Here is a 24,029-nt window from a genome sequence, read left to right on the forward strand (position 1 = left end):
CCCACACACACTGAGCATTAAACATCTATCCCCACACACACAGAGCATTAAACATCTATCCCAAACACACTGAGCATTACACATCTATCCCCACACACACTGAGCATTACACATCTATCCCCACACACACTGAGCATTAAACATCTATCCCCACACACACTGAGCATTAAACATCTATCCCCACACTCACTGAGCATTAAACATCTATCCCCACACACACTGAGCATTAAACATCTATCCCCACACACACTGAGCATTACACATCTATCCCCACACACACTGAGCATTAAACATCTATCCCCACACACACTGAGCATTAAACATCTATCCCCACACACACTGAGCATTAAACATCTATCCCCACACTCACTGAGCATTAAACATCTATCCCCACACTCACTGAGCATTAAACATCTATCCCAAACACACTGAGCATTAAACATCTATCCCCACACACACTGAGCATTAAACATCTATCTCCACACACACTGAGCATTAAACATCTATCTCCACACACACTATCCCTGTTCGTACTGATCTGTATCCAGGCCATGTGTTTTTATCTTCTATCATTGATTACCGCTGCTCTTCAGTGCCACTCATAAGAATGATGGCGTTAAGGTTGTCATTTGATAGGCTGCCCAATCCTGTTGGGATATGTGTGTGACTGTGTGATTAAAGTGTTTAATAATGCATCTCCTTTTAGTCCAACACATGAAGAAAACAGGACTTAGGCCCCAAAGTAGAACTGATCGATCAGCGCTGACAGCCTGTTGACTCCCCCAGCAGTGAACTACAGTTCCCAGAAGCCCCTAGCAGACGAGGCAGGGGGAGGGGCCTGTGCGGCTCTAGATTGATCCTGACATGGCGGCTCCTCAGGGGGTTGTTCAGCTGCTCGGGCCCCTGGGGGCATGGTGATGGATGAGAGAAACATCGGGGAAACATCAGGGGGCCCAAAGAGACCTGAGACGGAAATAACCCAGACTCACTTACACCACACACGCACACACACACACGCACACACAGAAAGATACACACACACGCACACACACACACACACACACACATGCACACACACACACACACATGCACACACAGAAAGATACACACACGCGAACACACACACGCACACACACACACATCTAAAACAAACTTACAACTCACACGTGTGACACACAAAACTTGTTTGTCCCGTGAGACACACAAATACACATTGAGACATTCACATCAAGGCATAAAGTACACACGCTCGAATAGACAACACACACACACAAACACAGCCTCCACAAGAGAAGCCACCCCCACTCCAGTGGGCCTCCGTCTCCCAGAATGCATCAGGACCGACTATTACTGTGCCCCCACCCCCTGGCTGTACTTTAAATTCAACCATAAATCAGGTGTGCTTTCTGACAAATGACTGTAATTACAGACAGGACCATTAGTGTGTGTGTGTGTGTGTGTGGGGGGGGGGGGGGGTGTGCAGGTGTTGTATGAATATGCATGAGCAGTGACACACTAATGCACACCATTATACATAATTTTGTGTGTGTGATTGTAATAACACTGTTTTAAAGAACGCCGTGAGGTAACGCCGTTATTTTAGTAACAGGGTAATCTAACTAATTACTGTTTCCGTCGTTATACCGACGTCACCGTTACTGTACGTTAAATGCGGTGTGTTACTATGAATTGATTGAATAAACTGCGTAATCCGAACGCACCCCTGGCTCCAAACACAAACTGCTAGTGAGGAGACCGACCAACCAAGCAAATTAAAATTCAATTGCAAGTATATCAAGGCCTTGAATGGGCTGTTCAACCATTTAACACATTAAGGCCAAGTGAAAACTGCTCAGAAAAATCGAAGTTCTTTGACATAGAGCAACTTTTTTTTTTTTTACAGTAACGCAAATAGTTACTTCCCCTGGTAACTAGTTACTTTCATTAACTATAACTAATTACTTTTTTAAAGTAACGTTCCCAACACTGGTGATTGTGTGTCTGTGTGTGTGTGCATGGCGAGGAGGGAGTGCTAGTAGTGGAGTGCAAGGATCTCATCCATCGAACACAGGGAACCTCAATGACCTGTCTCTACCGTCTCACCCCTACCTGCTCCTTAATGACCTGTCTCTATACTGTCTGACCCCTACCTGCTCCTTAATGACCTGTCTCTGTACTGTCTAACCCCTACCTGCTCCTTAATGACCTGTCTCTCTCTCTCTCTCTCTCTCTCTCTCTCTCTCTCTCTCTCTCTCGTACGCATGCGTGAGTGAATGTGAGCGAGAGCGGAGTTTGGCGTGGTGAGTGAGCGATTTTTCTAACTTTATTATTGTCTATTTTTTTGTTTTTGTATGTTCGTTTTGTTTATTAATAACCTCTCTAGCTTGGTCGGTTAATTTGTGTTTGTCAAATTTGTTTGGAATGTTCGTGTAACTTCGTTAACGTTAACGTCGTTACCGGCCTGGCAGGGCAAAATGCCCGCAGGTACGAGTTCGGAGGCGGGTGGGGAGAAGCTTTCAAGGCAGTATGGCGTAAAACTCTCCCGCTGCTCAGGTGTCTGTGGAGGAGTGTTGCTTGGCGATTGGGGAGAAAGTGGGGTGTAGTTTGGCTCGCGGATGAACAGTGCGGTGGTCATTTTTCTAGATAGTGTGGATAAGGTTAATAGTGTCGTGGAGAGTGGAGTAGTGATTCGTGATTTATTTACTTAAGTTCTGCCGTTTGCAAGCCCAGCAAGAAGGATGATAATTTCGAACGTTCCTCCGTACGTAAGCAACGATGCGTTAGGGAGAGAACTGGGCCGGTACGGACACCTGGTGTAGCCCATAAAATTGGTAGGACTTGGGGGGGAAATCCCCCCGTGTAAAGCATGTTTTTACCTACAGAAGATATGTTTTCATGGTCTCAAAATAATGAAGCCGATCTAAATCTAGTCTTGAAATTCAAGGTAGAAAAATTTGATTACACAGTCTTTGCCACTTCGGACAATTTGAAGTGTTTCAGGTGCGGACATGAGGGGCATTTTGCCCGTTTTTGTGCATCATTGAGCGGTGGTGCGGGGGCTCCCCCAGCGTCTGCCGCTGACGGGGTCCCATCGGTGGCTGCCGCTGCTGCTGCCGCTGCTGCTGCCGCTGGCGCGGTGGCGCAGGCGGTTGCCACTGTCGGGGTCGCCCCGGCTGCGGCTGCTGCCTCTGCCGTGGTGTCCCCGGGGGCGGCTGCTGCTGCTGCAGCCGCCGTCGCGGTGCCCCCGTCACGGGCCGCTGTCACGGTGCTCCCGGCGCCTGCCGCGGTCGTAGTACTCTCGGTTTGTTCAGTGCCACTGGCGGCCCTTGCGTCTGCGGTCCCCCCGATTTCCGCGGTGCCCCTGGCGGCCGCGATGGCCACCGCTGATGCGGGCCCCCCGGTGGTCGTCACGATTGTTCCCCCGGTGGCTGTGGTGGATGGTTTTGTTGGGCCATTGGTTGTACCGACGTCGTTGTCGTGCAGAAGGGGTGTGTAGTTGGATATGAGGTGGCACAGGAGCTGCAGGAAAGGTCTGACCTTGGGCAACATGTTAGCCCACATGCTTTAATGGAAGAAGAAGAAGAGGAGGAGGTAATGGAAGAGGATTCCTTGAAAGCGTCATGTAAAAGAAAGAAATTAGGTGCCGCAAAGAACAATTCCAAAGTAAAAAGAATAATAAGCTCTTCTTCCGTTACAGAATCTGATACAGTATTGATGAATGATTCTCAACCCCAAGAACAAGAAGATAGGCCCACTGATTATTCTTTTGAAAGCATCAAAAGATTCTTAGACAAAACAAAAGGGCACAGAATACAATTGGGAAAGTACTTCCCCAATCTGAATGCTTTTATCGAGTCCGTAAAACATATTGGCTTGAAAAGGAACACTGGGGAATCTTCTGACAGTGTTTTTTCTGATCAGGAAATATTTCGCCTTAAAAAATTGATTGTAAAAGCGAAATTTGAGATTTCTTCCAATGATGAGTTTTTAAGCAGTTTTCTCTTTTTTATTGTATAAGTGTGTTTCTTTCAATGCAGCCCTTCCCTTTTAAAACCATTTGTGATTTTAAAATTGGCACTTTGAATCTGAATGGTGCAAGGGACTGTTTTAAAAGAGCTGCTCTCTATCAATTATTTAAAGATAAGAGACTTGACATTTTATTCATACAGTGGAGTGGAGATGTCTTTTTAAGTCACAAGTCTTTTAATAGTGGTGGAGTGGGCATTTTGTTTTCCAATAATTTTGAACCAGTTTCATACAATGAGGAGATGGTAGTGGAAGGACGACTTTTAAAAGTTAAAACACAGTATGAAGACGTGAAAATGTTTTTTATTCATATTTATGCCCCAACCAAAGGGACTGACCGGTTATTGTTTTTTGACACACTTGACGAAGTAATAAGCATAGTGATGAGTATTTATTTTTAGGAGGTGATTTTAACTGTACTGAAGATTCTAAATTAGACAGGAATCACCTGGAGCCTCATCCTGCCTCTCTGAGGCGACTCACACGTCTAACTGCGTCTTGTGAGTTGAGGGACGTGTGGAGAAGTTTCCATGGTATTCAGAAACAGTACACCTGGGCTCACACAAAAGACAATGTTTTATCACTAGCTAGGCTAGATAGGTTTTATTGTTTTAAGCACCACCTCAGTATTTTTAGAAGCAGTTTTATTATTCCTGTTGGTTTTACTGACCATTGTGTGGTACATTGCTCAGTTTTAATCAATAAGGTAAAAACAAAAAGTGCTTTTTGGCATTTTAATATTACTCTTCTAGCTGATAGGAATTTTGTAGAGGTTTTTAATTTTTTTTGGGTTGAGTACAGGAAGAGTAAGGGGGATTATACCTCTTTACAACAGTGGTGGGATGTGGGCAAGTGCCGGGTCAGACAACTATGTCAACAGTATCCTCTCAATGTTAGCAGGGACAGAGCCAGGTCAATGAGAGAACTGGAGATTGAGGTAGTGGATCTGCAATCTCTTGCAGAGTCCACAGGAGATCAAGGCCGTATTGAGGCAATCACAGCAAAAAAGACAGGTTTGAGCAGTCTGCTGGGCGTCAAAGCACAGGGGGCGCTGGTCAGGTCCCATTTTATGGATGCAATGCACATGGACGCCCCATCACATTATTTCTTCAGCCTTGAGCGCCGGAATGGTCAGAGGAAGATCTTCCATTCTTTGCGCACTGACACCGGAGCAACTGTGTCTGATCCTGATGGAATATGCAGGTATGCAGCAGGTTTCTATAAGGAGCTGTACAAAAAAAATGACAGAGATATTTCTGACAGAGACCTGCCTTTTTTTGAGGGTCTTCCTCAGGTCCAGCCCAACAAAGCCCTTGAGGAAGTCCTAACTGCCGAGGAGCTGCAGGCTGCAGTTTTGGGTTTGAAAAGTGGCAAGGCTCTTGGCATTGATGGTCTGCCTGCAGATTTATATAAGACTTTCTGGTCAGTCATCGGTGGAGACGTCGGTGATGTCCTCAGAGACAGTCTGGCCTCAGGGTGTCTACTTTTAAGCTGCAGGAGGGCCGTCATCACGCTGCTTCCTAAGAAGGGTGATTTGCAGCAGCTTAAAAACTGGAGGCCAGTCTTTCTGCTGTGCACAGACTATAAGTTGTTGTCCAAGGCATTGGCTACGAGGCTGGGGAAGGGGATGGCGGAGGTGATCCACGTTGACCAGTCCTATTGTGTGCCTGGCAGGCTGATCACTGACAATGTCATGTTAATTCAGGTTTTTTGGAAGTCTCTGGCTCTTTGGGAGTAGAGACTGGTCTTATTTCCATAGATCAGAGAAAGGCTTTTGACCGGGTTGAACATCAATACCTGTGGCACACGCTGCAGTTTTTTGGTTTTGTCGTGTTCTTGAAGAAAGTAGTTCAATCCGGGTCGCTTTTAACTCACTTTATTTGTTAAAGTATTTCGGTATGGTAACTATGAAGCAAAAGGAGGGAATTGTATTTAACACGTGTGGAGAGAGATACCGCAGAGCTATCTTACAGCCCCTGGGGGCTTTCCCCGGGGCTGTCAACGGGTCTGCCATATGTCTCTGACCTCATCTGACTCCCGCTCCCTGTTTGTATCAAGTAGGCGTGGCCTATGTGAAGTAGGCGAAGCCTATGTGAAGTAGGCGCGGCCTATGTGACGTATTGGCTTTGGCTTCCTCACCTGTCTAAAGTTGCTGCCATCTGTGGCTGGAGTAGTTATTGCAGCTTATTTGTTGGTCCTGCTCCCCTTGTAGCTATGTATAGTAATTACAGCTTATATGTTTGATCCTGCTTCCTTGTGGCTATGTGGAGTTAATGCAGCTTGTGTGTTCGATCCTGCTTCCTTGTGGCTATGTGGGGGCAGCTTATGTGCTTAAAATACGTAACAGTTTCAGCCCTGGTTTCATAGCCATGATCCAGGTTCTGTACTGTAACATTGAGAGTATGTTGAAGATCAATGGTGGTTTGAGTGGCCCTTTTGAAGTACAGAGAGGTGTGAGGCAGGGATGCAGTCTGTTGGGGATGCTGTACTCCCTGGCCATAGAACCCCTACTCCATAACATAAGAAAGAAATTGTCAGGTGTAGTTTTCCCAGGGGGCAATGGTTGTTTTAAGATTTCTGTTTACGCTGATGATGTTGTGGTTTTTATCAAGAGTCAAAGAGACGTTTCTATCGTGGAGGATATTATAAACAACTTCGGCGTAGTTTCGTCCGCAAGGGTCAACTGGGCTAAGAGTGAGGCGTTGGCAGTCGGCGAAGGTGTAGCCACAGGTGTTAAGTTGTTAGGTGGGCTAGTGTGGAAAAGGGGTGGGATAAAGTATTTGGGTGTGTTTGTTGGAAGCAAGGATTATATGAAAAGAAATTGGGAAAACACATTGGAAATAGTTGAGGGAAGGGTCAGGATGTGGAGATGGATCTTTCCTAAGCTATCATATAAAGGCCGGGTGCTGGTTTTAAATAATCTGGTATCATCCATGTTGTGGCACCGGCTTACATGTGTCGACCCCCCACCTGATCTACTGCCCAAGGTGCAGGCTATTTTGGTGAATGTGTTTTGGGATAAACTCCATTGGCTACCCCAGGGCCTCCTGTACCTCCAGAAGGAAGAAGGCGGACATGGATTTATGCATGTGGCCAGTAGAAGAGCCACTTTCCAGCTGGAGTTCATCAGAAGATTTCTAACAGGGCCCAAGGACTTGGTGTGGAAACCCCTTGCATGTTCCATTTTAAGACGTTTTGGTGAATATGGATCGGATACATCACTGTTTTTTACTAGATTTGAGCCCTTGTGTTTTTTAACAACATTCCTGATCTTTACCGCAGTGTTTTTAACGTGTGGACTCTTTTTAAGAAGGAAAGGGTTGTTTGCCCCGCCTCATTGTACGGGCTGCTCAATGAACCAGTGGTTTCGGGGGGACGTTTCTCAAGGCATGGTACTTTCGGACCAACATTCCAAGGAATGTTTTGCAAATCAAAGGTCACAACTTTGGGGCAGGTGGTGGAGCTGGCCGGGCCAGACCTGGAGGATGCCGCAGCCTTGGCTGGACGAATGGGGGTGAGATCAATGCGGCTCGTCCAACAAGCACTGAACCATTGAAGACAACAACTGACTGGAAACGAGTGTGTTCTTCTAAGGATGTTTTACAATGGTTTAAGGTTTCCGGTGACGATCCTTTCCCTAACCTTGACATTGTCCCTGATTTTAAAGACTGTACTGGCACGTTTTTAAACACAAAGAAAATTGGTTTTAGTGATTTAAAAGGTAAAGTTGCGTATTCCTTCTGTGTTAAGGTTTTAAACAAGAAAAAATTGAATGGTCAAACAGACAGTCCCTGGAGGGCTCATGGTCTCTTGGTGTCAAGGAGGATGTGAGGCCTGAGTGGAGGGCACTGTACAAACCACCATTGGTCAAGAAGATTGCTGATTTACAATGGAGACTTTTACATGGAATAGTGGCTGTTAACTCTTTTATCTCGCTTTTAAATCCCAGTGTTTCTAATGTTTGTCCTTTTTGTCTGCAGAGGGAAACCATTTTTCACTGTTGAAATGCCCCAGACTTAGAATGCCCCAGACTTTCCACTCTGTTCCCCTTTTTAGAGAAGCTTTTCATGGCTTTTGGGGAATCTTTCACGAAACTGGTTTTACTTTTGGTTTTAAATATAGGAAAAGCTGCAGTCACAAGTGTGAACTTTTAAATTTTATAATGGGCAATCAAAAATGGTTATTTATATAAGCTGCAAGAGAAAGATTGAGTGCAACCTGGCTGTTGATTTAAAGGTGTATTTGGCCAGAAGTTTGAGGTCAAGGATCCTAATAGATTACAGATTTTACAGGGAAATGAAAGATCTAGAGACTCAGCAGATGGTGGTGTTTTGGAGCAGCTTTGTGCGAGGTGGAAGAGGGAGAACTTGTATTCCGGGAAGGGTTGGCCTGAAGGAGTGATTATTACGTGTGTTTATTTGTTTTTTATTTTGTTTTGTATGTTTTGCTTTTTGATTTTGTTTTTGTTTTAAGTGATGCGAAATTGATAAAGTGAAAATAAAAAGGTTTTAAAAACTCGCTCTCTCGCTTAACATTCTGGGTCCAGAGCTCCAAGGTCTCCGATCATCTCCGATCTGAAGCATGTTTAATTCAGCGCTGCCTGTTAGCAACAAGATGTTCTGAATTAAGGCTTTGAAGGAATTTAGAGAGCAGATTATTTTGGGGATCACATATAAACCGTCAACATTGATATGATGTTCTCCTCCCATTCGCAGCCCCCCCCCCCCCCCCGATGGATCAGGTGTTTCGTCGTTCTAGCTCTGTCGTTCTAGCGTAGATCTTTAGAGAGCAGAGAAGTGATCTTTTGACATTAGTTCAAAAGCAGTAATTATCTGTTTTATTTGAGCCACTTTATCTGCAGAGGATGGAACTTGTCTTCTATCAGAGCTCAAAGAGAGTGGGAGTGGTGTGTCATGGTTAGGGTTAAGGGTCAGGGTCAGGGTTAATCTCAGAGTCAGGATTAAGGTTGTTCGGATTAGGGTCAGGGTTAAGGTTAAGGTCAGAGCTAGGGTTATGGTCAGGGTCAGGGTTATGGTCAGAGTCAGGGTCAGGGTTAAGGTCAGGGTTATGGTCAGGGTTATGGTCAGTCAGGGTCAGGGTTAAGGTTAGGGTCAGAGCTAGGGTTATGGTCAGGGTCAGGGTTATGGTCAGGGTTAGGGTCAGGGTTAAGGTCAGGGTTAGGGTCAGGGTTAAGGTTGTTAGGGTCCGGGTCAGGGTTAAGGTTGTTAGGGTCAGGGTTAGGGTCAGGGTTAAGGTCAGAGCTAGGGTTATGGTCAGGGTCAGGGTTATGGTCAGAGTCAGGGTTAAGGTCAGGGTTAGGGTCAGGGTTAAGGACAGGGTTAAGGTTGTTAGGGTCTGGGTTAGGGTCAGGGTTAAGGTTGTTAGGGTCAGGGTTAGGGTCAAGGTTAAGGTCAGAGCTAGGGTTATGGTCAGAGTCAGGGTTAGGGTCAGGGTTAAGGTCAGGGTTAGGGTCAGGGTTAAGGTTGTTAGGGTCCGGGTTAGGGTCAGGGTTAAGGTTGTTAGGGTCAGGGCTAGGGTCAGGGTTAAGGTTGTTAGGGTCAGGGCTAGGGTCAGGGACTGAGCTGTAGTGGATGGTTGGGTGCTGAGGAGCTGCTTTGTGTTGTAAACAACACAAGGCCCTTGCAGTCAGCGGTGAGGCTCTCCCCTTCTGCTCTTATCTCTTTGTTTAGCACAGAATAGGATGTTCCCGATATGTCTCTCTACGTCTCCTCTCACTGTCGTGGGACGGAGCTTTGGGTCCGTCCCTCTTGGGTCTGGTCCCTCTAGCCTCACCTGTCATCTTAGTCCCATTAAATATCTTCTTTTATCCTTTAATCATGTGTTCGCCTGACAGGAATGTGTCAGCAGTCATGTGCTAAGTGGGTTGTTCAGAATGTGGTTCTTCAAAAGCGTCTCTCTCTCTCTCACTCTCGCTCTTGCTCGCTCTCTCTCGCTCTCTGTCGTGCCAACTTCAGACTGCCTCTCTGCCAGCTCCTTTTCAGCTAAAAATAGATTTGTTTTGTTATTTGGATAAATAACTCCAAAGTAATTACCAGCCTGGAGACGTAAGCATCACAGGTCTGTCTGCCGAGGAGAGAGTATGAGCAGTGGACAGACAGACACACACACACGCACACACACACACGCAGACCCACAAACACACAGACTCACAGACACACAAGAACATACACAGAGACAAAGACACACACACACACACACACACACACACACACACACACACACACACACACACACACACACACACACACACACACAAACATTAGCTGTACGGGCCCATTACCTGTTGCACATTAGAGGAGTCGATCTCTCTGGGGTTCTGTAGTAGGGTTAGGTGCTGTGGGGCGCCTCCGTTAGCATACCGGGTCGTTACCGTACCGGGTGGTCAGTGCGGTATGGACCGTGCCCAGAATCATTTTGCACTAAGAATGCGGCAACCACAGTCGACCAAAGTACCCAGATGACCTTGTCATGGACACCAGCATCACTCAAACTGGGGGAGGATGTCATTGCCACCTCACCCATGGTTGTCAGAATGTGTGTGTATGTGTGTGGGTGTGTGTGTGAGTTTGAGCGTGGTGTCCATGTTGTTTGACGTGAGACAAAGGAGGCGTCCATGTTGTTTACGTCTGCAGAGGAGGCGTCCATGTTGTTTACGTCTATGGAGGAGGCGTCCATGTTGATTACGTCTATGGAGGAGGCGTCCAGGTTGTTTGACGTCTATGGAGGAGGCGTCCATGTTGATTACGTCTATGGAGGAGGCGTCCAGGTTGTTTGACGTCTATGGAGGAGGCGTCCATGTTGATTACGTCTATGGAGGAGGCGTCCATGTTGATTACGTCTATGGAGGAGGCGTCCATGTTGATTACGTCTATGGAGGAGGCGTCCATGTTGAATACGTCTATGGAGGAGGCGTCCATGTTGATTACGTCTATGGAGGAGGCGTCCAGGTTGTTTGACGTCTATGGAGGAGGCGTCCATGTTGTTTGACGTTGGACACATCCTCACATTATCGTCATTTCACTTCTTTGAGGTCAAACACAAATTAAATTAAAATCGCACGGCCGTCAAAATTCAATAATTTCTCGGAGAATCAAAGGAGCGACGGGTTCTCCTCCTGCTCACTGAAAGGAGTCGAGGAGACGCAGCCCGCTCTGAATGGATCAGTTAGCACCACGTTTGCACAAGTGACACGTCCGTTTGTTCACTCTGTTCACTCTCTCTCTGTTCACTCTCTCTGTTCGCTCTCACTCTGTTCAAAGTTTATCAATCACTCTGTTTCTATCCTCCTCATCACCCTTACTTCCCTCCTCCCCTCCTCCTTCAGCGATGAGGAGGAAGGAGCAGACATGACAGCTCATCAGAGCCTCTCAGCAGCCATCTTTTAGCATTAGCGTTTCTAATAGACAGATGTCCGACTGACGTAGATCTCGCTGACGTAAAAGCCGTGCTGCTCTTTCTATTGATCCCCTCTTCCTGTTTGGGTAAATAAAGCATCTGTCTTGGGTGGAGCTCAGAGGGAGCGCGGTGACGGAGGAGACGGAATAGAGGAACACAGCGCAGCCAGTTGTTCTCTAAGGATCCACCTCAGGCGTCTCCGCTCTGTCGAATCGCTTTGAGCTCTGAGAACACAGAGGAGTGGGGGGGGGCTCTGAGAACACAGAGCTAATGACGGGGGGGGGCTGAAACAAAGCCCTGAATTACCCTCGCGCTGCATAATCTGTTTTCAAGTCTGCGGTCTTTAAGGACAAACCCCACGCTGGAATTCAGAGCCAGAGATCGACGTAGAGATCAACCTCCTCCCAACAGAGGAGGCGTCAGAGAGACGCAGCACACAGCAGCTCGGGTGGTGTTAGGAAGGAGCTGGGGGCCGCTCCGCCTTCATACAGGGAGGAGGATCCATGGCCCCTATGAAGACTTGTGTTTCACCCTCAACCTTCTGTTCATCCGTTCACCAGCAGACCGCAGCCCCTCACAACAGCTCAGGTCTTCTTCAGCTGACGGAGAATAACCCAGAATCACAGCTGCTACTGCAGAGGTTATGTCCTTCTATTGAATACTAATCAGGATCTTGCATATATGGTGAATACAGATGCGTGTCCTTTAAGAGCAGGTAGGGGTTAGACAGTACAGAGACAGGTCATTAAGGAGTAGGTAGGGGTTAGACGGTACAGAGACAGGTCATTAAGGAGTAGGTAGGGGTTAGACAGTACAGAGACAGGTCATTAAGGAGTAGGTAGGGGTTAGACGGTACAGAGACAGGTCATTAAGGAGTAGGTAGGGGTTAGACAGTACAGAGACAGGTCATTAAGGAGCAGGTAGGGGTTAGACAGTACAGAGACAGGTTGTTACGGCACCATCACATGGTTGGAGATGGTACCAAATAACATGTAGGCTGTAGACAAAGGGCCCGTTGGAAACAATGAATTTATTTAACAGCAGACGGTCTCTGCCTCCATGAACTAGCACAGAGTAAAGATGGAGCATATACTCCTTCTCTCTCTCTCTCTCTCTCTCTCTGTGATGGTTGCCAAGATTATGGAGCCCAAGGCGATGGACCGCTCAGGGAGCGGAGCGATAAGGACAGGATGAACACGATCAGAGAGATAATGGGTCTAACGCTGTGTGTCTCCGTCTCCAGTGGCGTTTGACGACTGCGCGGGGAATGAGGACGTGGCGTTCCTGGTGTCCCACGCGGACTTTGCGGTGGACGAGAACCTGAGGCTGGTAGTCCGGCAGGACGTCCCATACGGCGGTCCCGTCACCATGGCGGTCCACGCCACGGGGTCACGGGCGGATGACGTCGCCGCAGTGGAGGTCAAAGGTCGACCCCTCCGATTCACCCCCCCCCAGGTGAGTCAGGGACCCTTTGGACAGTTCAGTGGAGGTTTAATCCAGAGTTCAGGGAGGGAGGGAGGCGTACCTGCGTGCTTACAGACAGATGGTTCTCTGCTGCAGGTCATTACCTCCACAGGTGAGACGGACTGAGGGGGTCCTCCTCAGCAGACAGGCTCTGCCTCCATGACCTAGCACAGAGTAAAGATAGAGCATATCCTCCCTCCCACCCTCTCCCTCTCTTTCTCTCTCTCTCTTTCTCTCCCTCTCCCTCTCTTTTCCTCTTTCCATCTTCCTCCCCCCTTACTCTCCCTCTCTCTCTCTCTCCCTCTCTCTCTCTCTCTTTCTCTCTCTCTCCCTCTCTTTTCCTCTTTCCATCTCCTACCCCCTTACTCTCTCTCTCTCTGAGATTATACAGTTCTTCTCCTGAGCTGCTGATGCCTTTAGGGTTAGCTCCTCCCCTCTTACTGTGTAGCTCCTCCTCCTCTTAGTGTGTAGCTCCTCCTCCTCTCAGTGTGTAGCTCCTCCTCCTCTTACTGTGTAGCTCCTCCTCCTCTCAGTGTGTAGCTCCTCCTCCTCTCAGTGTGTAGCTCCTCCTCCTCTCAGTGTGTAGCTCCTCCTCCTCTTAGTGTGTAGCTCCTCCTCCTCTCAGTTTGTAGCTCCTCCTCCTCTTAGTGTGCAGATCCTCCTCCTCTTAGTGTGTAGCTCCTCCTCCTCTCAGTGTGTAGCTCCTCCTCTTAGTGTGTAGATCCTCCTCCTCTCAGTATGTAGCTCCTCCTCCTCTCAGTGTGTAGCTCCTCCTCCTCTCAGTGAGTAGCTCCTCCTCCTTTCAGTGTGTAGCTCCTCCTCCTCTCAGTATGTAGCTCCTCCTCCTCTCAGTGTGTAGCTCCTCCTCCTCTTAGTGTGTAGGTCCTCCTCCTCTCAGTGTGCAGATCCTCCTCCTCTTAGTGTGTAGCTCCTCCTCCTCTCAGTGTGTAGCTCCTCCTCTTAGTGTGTAGCTCCTCCTCCTCTCAGTATGAAGCTCCTCCTCCTCTCAGTGTGTAGCTCCTCCTCCTCTCAGTATGTAGCTCCTCCTCCTCTCAGTATGTAGCTCCTCCTCCTCTCAGTATGTAGCTCCTCCCCCTCTCTGTGTGTAGCTCCTCCTCCTCTCAGCGTGTAGCTCCTCCTCCTCTCAGCGTGTAGCTCCTCCTCCTCTCAGCGTGTAGCTCCTCCTCCTCTCAGTGTGTACCGTGTGCCTGCCTCTTCCTCCTCTGGTCCCTCTGGTTCAGGGCCATGAGTCGGGACCCCCTGAGACCCTGGAGGACTGCAGAGACCCCTGACCCAGGTCTCCTCAGACTAACCTCTCTGCTCCTCTCTCCACAGGACGTCCTGCGTCTGCCCCAGGTCCCAGGCTCCAGGTCGAAGAGGTCCCTCCTGGTCCCCCCAATGATGGTCACTGAGAACCAGAGGGGCCCCTTCCCCAGGGTCATCGGCAGGGTGAGTGCCCCGGGGCCGGTCTGGGGCTAGGGACCAAAGGGTCTGTGGCCCCCACGGTCTGGTCTGTAGCTGGGGACCCAAAGGTCTAGTCTGCAGCTGGGGACCCAAAGGTCTGGTCTGCAGCTGGGGACCCCAGGGTCTGATCTGTGGCCCCCAGGGTCTGTGGCCCCCCAGGGTCTGGTCTGGGGCCCCCAGGGTCTGTGGCCCCCCAGGGTCTGGTCTGGGGCCCCCAGGGTCTGTGGCCCCCCAGGGTCTGGTCTGTGGCCCCCAGGGTCTGTGGCCCCCAGGGTCCGGTCTGTGGCCCCCAGGGCCCGGTCTGGGGCCCCCAGGGACTGGTCTTGGGCCCCCAGGGTCCGGTCTGGGGCCCCCAGGATCTGTTCTTGGGCCCCCAGGGTCCGGTCTGGGGCCCCCAGGGACCGGTCTGTGGCCCCCAGGGTCTGTGGCCCCCAGGGTCCGGTCTGGGGCCCCCAGGGACCGGTCTGTGGCCCCCAGGGTCTGTGGCCCCCAGGGTCCGGTCTATGGCCCCCAGGGTCCAGTGTGGGGCTGATTTAGTTTGGTCCTAAGTGTGTGTGTGTGTGTGTGTGTGTTTATGTATGTGTGTGTGTGTGTGTGTGGGTGTGTGTGTAGTCTACGTATCTATGACACTTTAGTATTCTAAGTATCTATAGATTAATTCTCTATTAGTATTAACATTCACAAATGATTGTAAAAATGTAAATCTGTTAACTCACCAGTCGTTTCACTTCAAAATCAACGGCCAATTAAATCTTCCCACTCAGACGGTATTAGTCCCTCCATAACTCGAACCAATCAGAGGCTGTTAAATTATTCCTGTTGTTTTCAGCAGTGTTTTCCTCCTGGCCCTGAGTAATAATAAACACACACAAATACATATACATCCATATACACACACACTCACACGCGCACACGCAGGTACACACATACGCACACACATACACACAAACAGGTCAGCTACAAGGGTATACCTACATCACACACACACACACACACACACACACACACACACACACACACACACACACACACACACACACACACACACACACACACACACACACATACACACACACTCAAACAAACACGCACACAGATACACACACACACACACACACACGCACACACACATATACACACACACACAAACACACACACACTCACACACAATAGCTGTGTGCGTGTGTTTTCCATTAAAATCCCTTTTGTATTGCCTTGGCACCAGTCTTGCTACTCAGAGGGTGTGCGCACGAGGGTAAGCCAAGTTTGAACTCAACAAACAACAAAGGAATAGTAAAAGAGCTAGCTTACATTAGCACACATCCATAAGTAACCAGATAACTGCTCCTCAAAGAGACTGTGGGATGAGGCTTTATGTGTCTGGAGATCAAAGCACTCCCAGGGTTCAGATGTATTATTTACCCACACATTGTCACACACACACAAACACATACACACACACGTACGCAGGCACGCAGGCAGGCATGCACGCATGCAGACATGCACGCACGCACACACACACGCATGCATACACACACACAGAAAGAAATCACCAAACTTAACACCAATACCAACTTCTGTCATCAAGTTCACAACCAATCATTTCATCCATAGAACATAATTCATCCTCCTTCCTCCCTCTCTCTCCCCCTTTCTCTTACTTTCCCTCTTCCTCTCCCCCGCCATTTCCCCCTTGCTCTCCCACTCCCTCTACCTCTCCTCTACTCTCTCCATCTCTCTCTCCCTCTCTCCTCTCTCTCTCTCTCTCTCTCTCTATCTCCATCTCTTTCTCCCCGCATCCCCTCCCCCTTCCAAGATGACTGTTAAGCCAACTATAAACCAATCTCAAATTCCACATTGGCTGCTAGAATGGTCCCCCAACCTGTGTGTGTGTGTGTGTGTGTGTGTGTGTGTGAGTGTGAGTGTGTGGCTCGTCAAAACAAACTACAGGCCCATTTTTACATTATAATAGGAATATAAAGACTATCTCCATGTGGGGGCTGAGTCGAGCAGAGTGACACACCAGAGTGAGACACAAGAGTGAGACATCAGAGTGAGACACAAGAGTGAGACATCAGAGGTAGACAGCAGAGTGAGACAGCAGAGGTAGACAGCAGAGTGAGACAGCAGAGGTAGACAGCAGAGTGAGGCAGCAGAGTGAGACAGCAGAGTGAGACAGCAGAGGTAGACAGCAGAGTGAGACAGCAGAGTGAGACAGCAGAGGTAGACAGCAGAGTGAGACAGTGAGCCATTGTTACCTTGGGGTCGTGGCTCTTACGTACTGACTTGTCCATGTCAAACTAATCAACTGAAGATCCAGTCCAGGTTGATGGGTCGAGACTTTAATCAGATGGATCTGATTGGCCAATGGAATGATAGATTTATAATTGAATACCTAATCTTAGAGAGAGAGAGAGAGAGAGAGAGAGAGAGAGAGAGAGCTACATTAGCATACATCTCATTAGCTCATTATCAGACAGCGGACAGGTCTGGTTGTTGATTGATTGACTATAATTGCTATCGGCGGGAGGTTAAACGGTGTCGTTATTCCGGAGCCGCTCGGCCGTAACGAGGAGCTGAACAAACACGTTCAGAGGCTGAGGGTTCAGTGATGACATTCTCACATCCTCCACTGAACACAGAGCAGATGTTACTGCTGAGGACTCCTCCACCTCCTGGTGAGGACACTCCAAACGCTGTCTGTGGAGAAGTGAGTCGAATGGGTCAGGAGCCTTCATGTTGGACCCTAATGTCTCCTCAACGCTCGCAGAAACAGAGTTGTTGTTGAAGCACGCGAGTGTTTCACAAACCGCTAGCCAGCAGAGCGTTCACATAAGGAGCGGAACGCTGGAGCTCCTAGAGTCCAGGGTTCACCTCACCTGTACCTAACGGGTTCACCGCACCTGTACCTAACGGGTTCACCGCACCTGTACCTAACGGGTTCACCGCACCTGTACCTAACGGGTTCACCGCACCTGTACCTAACGGGTTCACCTCACCTGTACCTAACGGGTTCACCTTAATGCTAAAGGGTTCACCTCACCTGTACCTAACGGGTTCCCCTCACCTGTACCTAACGGGTTCCCCTCACCTGTACCTAACCGGTTCCCCTCACCTGTACCTAACGGGTTCCCCTCACCTGTACCTAACGGGTTCCCCTCACCTGTACCTAACGGGTTCACCTCACCTGTACCTAACGAGTTCACCTCAACCTTACCTAACGTGTTCACCTCACCTGTACCTAACAGGTTCACCTTAGTGCTAAAGGGTTCACCTTAATGCTAGCTAACAGGTTCACCTTAATGCTAACGAGTTTACCTTTGTGCTAGCTAACGGGTTCCTGTGTTTCTGTCCACATGTTCCTCGCTGACTGATCTCCGTGCTATCGATGGCAGGCTCACGTGAGTACTCTCCTTATGCACATTATAATACTCTTCTTATCATTATCATACGCTGAAACACAACTGAACCCTGGGCCAGTTGATGTCAAATCGAAGATATTATAAAACCTTACTCATCCCAGTTCGAATTCTAGTGTCACAGCAGAAAGAACAGAAAAACCCAAATCTGGGGTCAAAATTAAAACTACAACGAAATAAATACATCAAAGATATCAGAATACACAAAAAATATGAGGCAACCTGGTGAGGACTCCTCCACCACCAGCTGAGAGACTCTGAGTGTGTGTGTGTGTGTGTGTGTGTGTGTGTGTGCAGGTCATGTCCCTGGAGCAGCAGGGGAAGCAGACCTTCCACCTGACGGGTCCCGGGGCGGACCAGGACCCCCAGGGTCTGTTCTCCATCGCCGCTGAGACCGGGGTGGTCTCCGTCAGCCGCTCCATGGACCGCGAGGCCTCGGACTCATACCAGGTCAGATTCCCAGCATGCACCGCTCCCCTCTTGGGCCTCAATCTGACCCTTGACCTTCCTCACAAATCGCCAAAACCATCGCTACATAACATCAGGTCGACCCTGAGGCTGACCCTCAGGCAGACCCTGAGGCTGACCCCGAGGTTGACCCCGAGGCAGACTCCGAGGCTGACTCCGAGGCTGACTCCGAGGCTGACCCCGAGGCTGACCCAGAGGCAGACTCTGAGGCTGACTCCGAGGCTGACCCCGAGGCTGACTCCGAGGCTGACCCCGAGGCTGACTCCGAGGCTTACTCCGAGGTTGACCCCAAGGTTGACCCCGTGGCTGACCCCGAGGCTGACCCCGAGGCTTACTCCGAAGTTGACCCCGAGGTTGACCCCGAGGTTGACCCCGTGGCTGACCCTGAGGTTGACCCCGAGGTTGACCCTGAGGTTGACCCCGATGTGCTGGATTGGTTCCTCAGCCTCTCTCTAATCCAGTTTCCTTGTTGTGTCAGAGGAGAGGAAGAGCCTCCTGCTGTTCGTTCGGTTCTTTATGGTTCTCTGGTGATGGAGGACAGTTCTCCTAACATGGAGTTGATTTGGTGTGCCTGAGAGGGAAGTGGAGCTGGACCAGCAGAGGCCAGCCTCCACCGTAAGAGTCTAAGCTCTCTGCTGAGGGTTGGAAGCTCTCTGCTGGGGTTTGAACCCTGGATCCTAATGCTTGGTTGTCTTGATGTTAGTGTTTGGTTATCTTGGTGCTAGCTCTTGTTTCTGGTTTCTACCTCTCCTTTAGGAGGAGCTTCTCCTCTAGGAGGAGCCTCTCCTTTAGGAGGAGCTTCTCCTTTAGGAGGAGCTTCTCCTTTAGAAGGAACCTCTCCTTTAGGAGGAGCTTCTCCTCTAGGAGGAGCTTCTCCTCTAAGGAGGAGCCTCTCCTCTAAGGAGGAGCCTCTCCTCTGTGAGGAGCCTCTCCTTTAGGAGGAGCCTCTCTGTAAGGAGCCTCTGGTTCTGTGAGGAGCTTTGTTTCATGGCAGCGTGTTGGTCCAGCTCTGGTGAAGAGCCGGATCGATAGCGCCGCTCAGCTCCCCTCGATGCCTGGTGTGTCGGGGGGGGGGGGGGGGGGCGATACTCTGCGCTCACATCTGTAACGGCCCCAGCTGGGCAAGCCGAGAAACCCCCGCTCCCCGCTGGAGTTATTGATCCTGTTTATGCCTCAGACACACATCAGGACACACATGGAGGGCTGTGGATTAAGTTATGATAGCACCAGCTTCTGTTGCTCATTATATGCAGGGGATGCAGTGGCATCAAATAATTGGATGCAATGCAAAGAAAAATTTACATAAAACCAAACTGCTAAATAAAGCTTTGAAAAGATAAGAATAACTTAAGCAGCCGAGAACATTTAGCATAAAGGAGACGGGAGGCAGTGACTACAGTCCCTGGGCGCCACGTGGGATCCAGAGAGTCAACATTTACCCTGAGACAACAGGGCTGAGGGCACCGGCTCAACACCGCCTAATGGCTGACATTATTTTTCGTTTAAGCTCAATTAGGGAAGAATTAATGCTAATGAGATGGATATTGGAGGGGGAGGAGGGGGGAGGGAGGATCTCTGCTGCCATGGTGACGGTGGCGAGGGGACGCTGATGGTTAGGAACAGAGGGAGAGGTCCTGTGGAATGGTTAATGAAGTCGTGTTTACACAGACTGACCTGCTGTAGGTCAGACTAACCCTAACCCCAGGGTTCAGAGCTGGAGGCCGTGCTGGGACTGGACCGCTGGCCGTGGGATTCACTAACCCCAACCTCACCGGCCCCTCCACCCTGACCCCAACCTCACCGGCCCCTCCACCCTAACCCCGCCGGCCCGTCCACCCTGACCCCAACCTCACCGGCCCGTCCACCCTGAACCTAACCCCGAAGCCACATCTCCCCCTACCTACAGAAACGGAGCTATGAGATCAGAGCGTTGGCATGAGAGCTATGACATCAACTGACCAGGTACATATACAGAGCTATGACATCAGAGCTATAAGGTGTTTGAAACAGAATTCCAGATCCTCCGCTTTAGGTTCTCTTTCGTAGCACCGGCCTAGGCGCCTTCTCTCACTCTCTCTCTCTCTCTCTCTCTCTCTCTCTCTCTCTCTCTCTCTCTCTCTCTCTCTCTCTCTCTCACTCTCTCTCCTCCCCTCTCTCTCGCCCTCTCTCCCTCTCTTACCCTCGCTCCCTCTCTCTCTTCCCCTCTCTCTCCCTCTCTCTCTCTCCCCCTATCTCTCCCTCTCCTCCCTTCTCTGTCTCCCTTTCTCTCCCCCCCCCCTCTATCTCCTCTTAATTGGCTCCTCATCCTTTCAGCCAGTGCTCTATGTTCTACAGCCTGTTAAAGTCGATTTCCCCTAATTGATGTCGTTTGCTGAAATGAAAACATCCATTTCAGTTTCCAACAAATGGTTCCTAACAGATTACTTATTTTAATATTCGTTTTTATACCGATACTATTTATAATTCATACCAATTCTATTTCAATTTGTCTGTGTCTGTTCCTCTAATCTCGTTTGTGCGGGGAGATGAACAGTTTGAAGAGGAGAAGCTTTAAACGTTGATGTTTTACCCATCGGACGCTTTGGGCTGGTAATCCTTTCAGCTTCAACTGTTTCAAATATCTACTTCAAATAACCGTGTTTCCCGTGTTCAACTTGGTGACTGGTTTCACCGCGACGGAGAGAGTGTGCTGATCTCCTGAGCGCTCACCTCGCTCAGCTCAGGTGGCTTTGTAGAAACCTCCAGGAGATCTGAGGCGTTTGACAACATCCCTGTGTGCTTCTCCTGGAGCAGCTCTGAGGAGAGGAGCAGAATGAAACCGGGGTGAGCCCTCCAGGGGTTTGATGGAGCGTTAACGGTTCAGTCCGTGGCTGGAGCCCATCTGAGCCAACCTGAGCAAAACTGAGCAGAGGCTGCAGGAAGGAGCTCTGCATTGTCTCTGCAGGAAGGAAACGGGCCAACGGACGGCAGGTCCGCGATGAGATGTTAGGTCACTGGTTAACTAGTGATGAGATGTTAGGTCACTGGTTAACTAGTGATGAGATGTTAGGTCACTGGTTAACTAGTGATGAGATGTTAGGTCACTGGTTAACTAGTGATGTTAGGTCACTGGTTAACTAGTGATGAGATGTTAACTAGTGATGAGATGTAAAGTCACTGGTTAACTAGTGATGATATGTAAGGTCACTGGTTAACTAGTGATGAGATGTAAGGTCACTGGTTAACTAGTGATGATATGTTAGGTCACTGGTTAACTAGTGATGTTGAGTCACTCAGTGGGATGAGGGTCATTCAGATCAGTCCTCTGCATCGCTGTTGCGTAGCGCAGCCAAAACTCCCATGATGCACCTACTCAGCTGTGGCCAATAGGTGGGCTTCCCAGTCGACCCATAATCCTCCCACTGTTTCCCCAGGGAAGGGGTGAGGGTGAGGGGGTAAGGGAGGAGGGAGGGGAGGGGGAGGGAGATATTGAGAGGAGAAAGGACAGGAGGGGTTAGGGAGTGATAGAGAGGAGAAGGAGGTAGGGGGAAAGAGGAGGGAGGGTAGGAGTGAGGGAGTGATAGAGAGGAGGGAGGGAAGGAGAGTGAGGAGGGAGGGAAGGAGTGAGGGAGTGATAGAGAGGAGGGAGGGAAGGAGAGTGAGGAGGGAGGGAAGGAGTGAGGGAGTGATAGAGAGGAGGGAGGGAAGGAGAGTGAGGAGGGAGGGAAGGGGTGATAGATAGAGAGGAGGGAGAGTGGAGGAAGATGTGAGAGAGAGTAGAGGAGGAGGCAAAAGAGGGAGTTCATGGTCCAAGGCCATCACAGGCTGTGTGTGGGAGGGTTGTGTTTTGTTTTATATGTGTGTGTGTTGGTATACACACACAGGGATTCCCGTAGCTCCCCCTTACAGAGACCCCCCACAGAAACACACACACACACACACACACACACACACACACACACACACACACACACACACACACACACACACACACACACACACACACACACACACACACACACACACACACACACACACACTAACTGTATTGTAGCTACATATAAAGACACAGGTTGGTACATCAGAATGTTCTGGACCAGTAAAGTCAGCGTGTGTCTCTGCGGTATTCGGTGCCTTTTGTACTAAGAGCAGCACATCACTGAGCGGCTGCAAAGGTTGAATGGAGAATCTGATGAAAGAATGTTTTCTACCATTACCATAAGTAAAGCTCTCTCTGGCTCCCCCTCCTCTCTCTATCTCCCCCTTCTCTCCATATCCCCCACCTCCTCTCTCTTTCTCCCCCTCCTCTCGCTCTCCCCCTTCTCTCTCCATCTCCCCCTTCTCTCCCTTCCCCTCCTCTCTCCATCTCCCCCCTCCTCTCTTTATCTCTCCCTCTCAGCCTCTCAGAGAGGGAGGGGAGGAGAGAGAGAGAGAGACCACAGTGACTGATGTTAGACACAGACTGATGTTAACAAAGTACAGACTGAGCGCTCACAGCCTGGCCATAGAAACAGGCCGACATTAAAGATCATGGCTGCCCAAAGAGGAGCGACTGTGCCAGCAGTGTGAAGAAGCTGCTGTAGAGACCGAGCAGCACTTCCTCCTCCACTGCCCCAAATTCAAAAATGTAAAATATATTTTAGCAAATTCGGCCATATTTTATTAACTCCCATGTAGACCAACTAAAAATATTAATGGGAGAGAGAAGAGTGCTCGGTCCTCGCAAGACAGATTATTTCAGCTTGCAACAACATGTGAGAATGAGATTCTACACCAGGCATCACTTTTTTTTATTTTGTTTTATTTTAATGATTATTCGTAACCTATAAGGTGTTTAATGTAGCTTCTCTTTACATTCATTTAATTTAAAAAATATTACTATTATTTCTATGTACATACATATGTACATCTGTATGTACATATATGTACATACATATATATATATATATATAATGTTATATTGTTATAGGCTGTTATATGTACATATTGTTCTGACATTCTCTTTTGTTATCATACATAATATTTGTAACACTGTAATGCTTTGGCAACACTGTTTGGTTTACCACAATATTCATGCCAATAAAGCTTTTTTGAATTGAATTGAATAGAGAGAGAGAGAGAGAGAGAGAGGGAGAGGGAGAGGGAGAGGGAGAGAGAGAGACAGGAGGAGATGGGAGGATGATGAATCGGTCCTGGAAGACTGACGTGTTCAGTTCTACTACAGGGAGGAGAGATGAGACGAGGAGAGATGAGGGGGGAGGAGAGATGAGACGAGGAGAGATGAGGGGGCTGAAGACATGAGGAGGGAGGAGAGATAAGAGGAGGGGGGAGACAGTGGAGCTAGAGGGATGTGTAGAGGAGAGGAACGGGAGAGGAGAGGACAGAGGAAACTGGAGTTAAAAAATAGAGGGAAGAAGATGATGTAGAGGGAGGGATGAGGAGGAGGTGGAGCCGGCTTGGCCAGAGGGGGAGGGGCGAGGGTCGGGGGAGGGGAGGGAGGGAGGGGGAGCGGGAGGGTGGGGCGACCTGGGAGGGTGCCGTGGAGGGTGACGATGTGTCAGAGGAACTGATGGAGGAGGAGGGCCTGCTGGCCGCTCTCGCTCTCGCTCTCGCTCTACCCGCTCCCTTTCTCTCTCTCTCTCTCTCTCTCTCTCTCTCTCTCTCCCTCTCCCTTTCTCTCTCCCTCTCCCTCTCCCTCTCCCTCTCTCTCTCTTCTCTCTCTCTCTCTCTCTCTCTCTCTGCTATAGGCTCTCTCTCCCTAACGACCTCTCCTCTTCTCTCCCTCCCATCTAT

The 24,029-nt window shown here is 49.3% G+C and overlaps 1 protein-coding gene across 1 annotated transcript in view; it reads left to right on the forward strand.

Annotated features, from left to right (window-relative positions):
• Positions 1 to 24,029, forward strand: part of cdh13 (cadherin 13, H-cadherin (heart)) — a 67,552-nt gene that overhangs the window by 27,824 nt on the left and 15,699 nt on the right. The window contains exons 3-8 of the mRNA XM_079742824.1: positions 12,686 to 12,897; positions 14,242 to 14,355; positions 14,425 to 14,568; positions 14,664 to 14,864; positions 18,093 to 18,239; positions 18,359 to 18,658. Of these exons, the coding sequence (XP_079598950.1) occupies positions 12,686 to 12,897; positions 14,242 to 14,355; positions 14,425 to 14,568; positions 14,664 to 14,864; positions 18,093 to 18,239; positions 18,359 to 18,658 (1,118 nt within the window). The remainder of the gene's footprint in view (positions 1 to 12,685; positions 12,898 to 14,241; positions 14,356 to 14,424; positions 14,569 to 14,663; positions 14,865 to 18,092; positions 18,240 to 18,358; positions 18,659 to 24,029) is intronic.

Source organism: Pollachius pollachius, assembly GCF_949987615.1.
Source record: "Pollachius pollachius genome assembly, chromosome: 9".
NCBI classification, from domain to species: domain Eukaryota; kingdom Metazoa; phylum Chordata; class Actinopteri; order Gadiformes; family Gadidae; genus Pollachius; species Pollachius pollachius.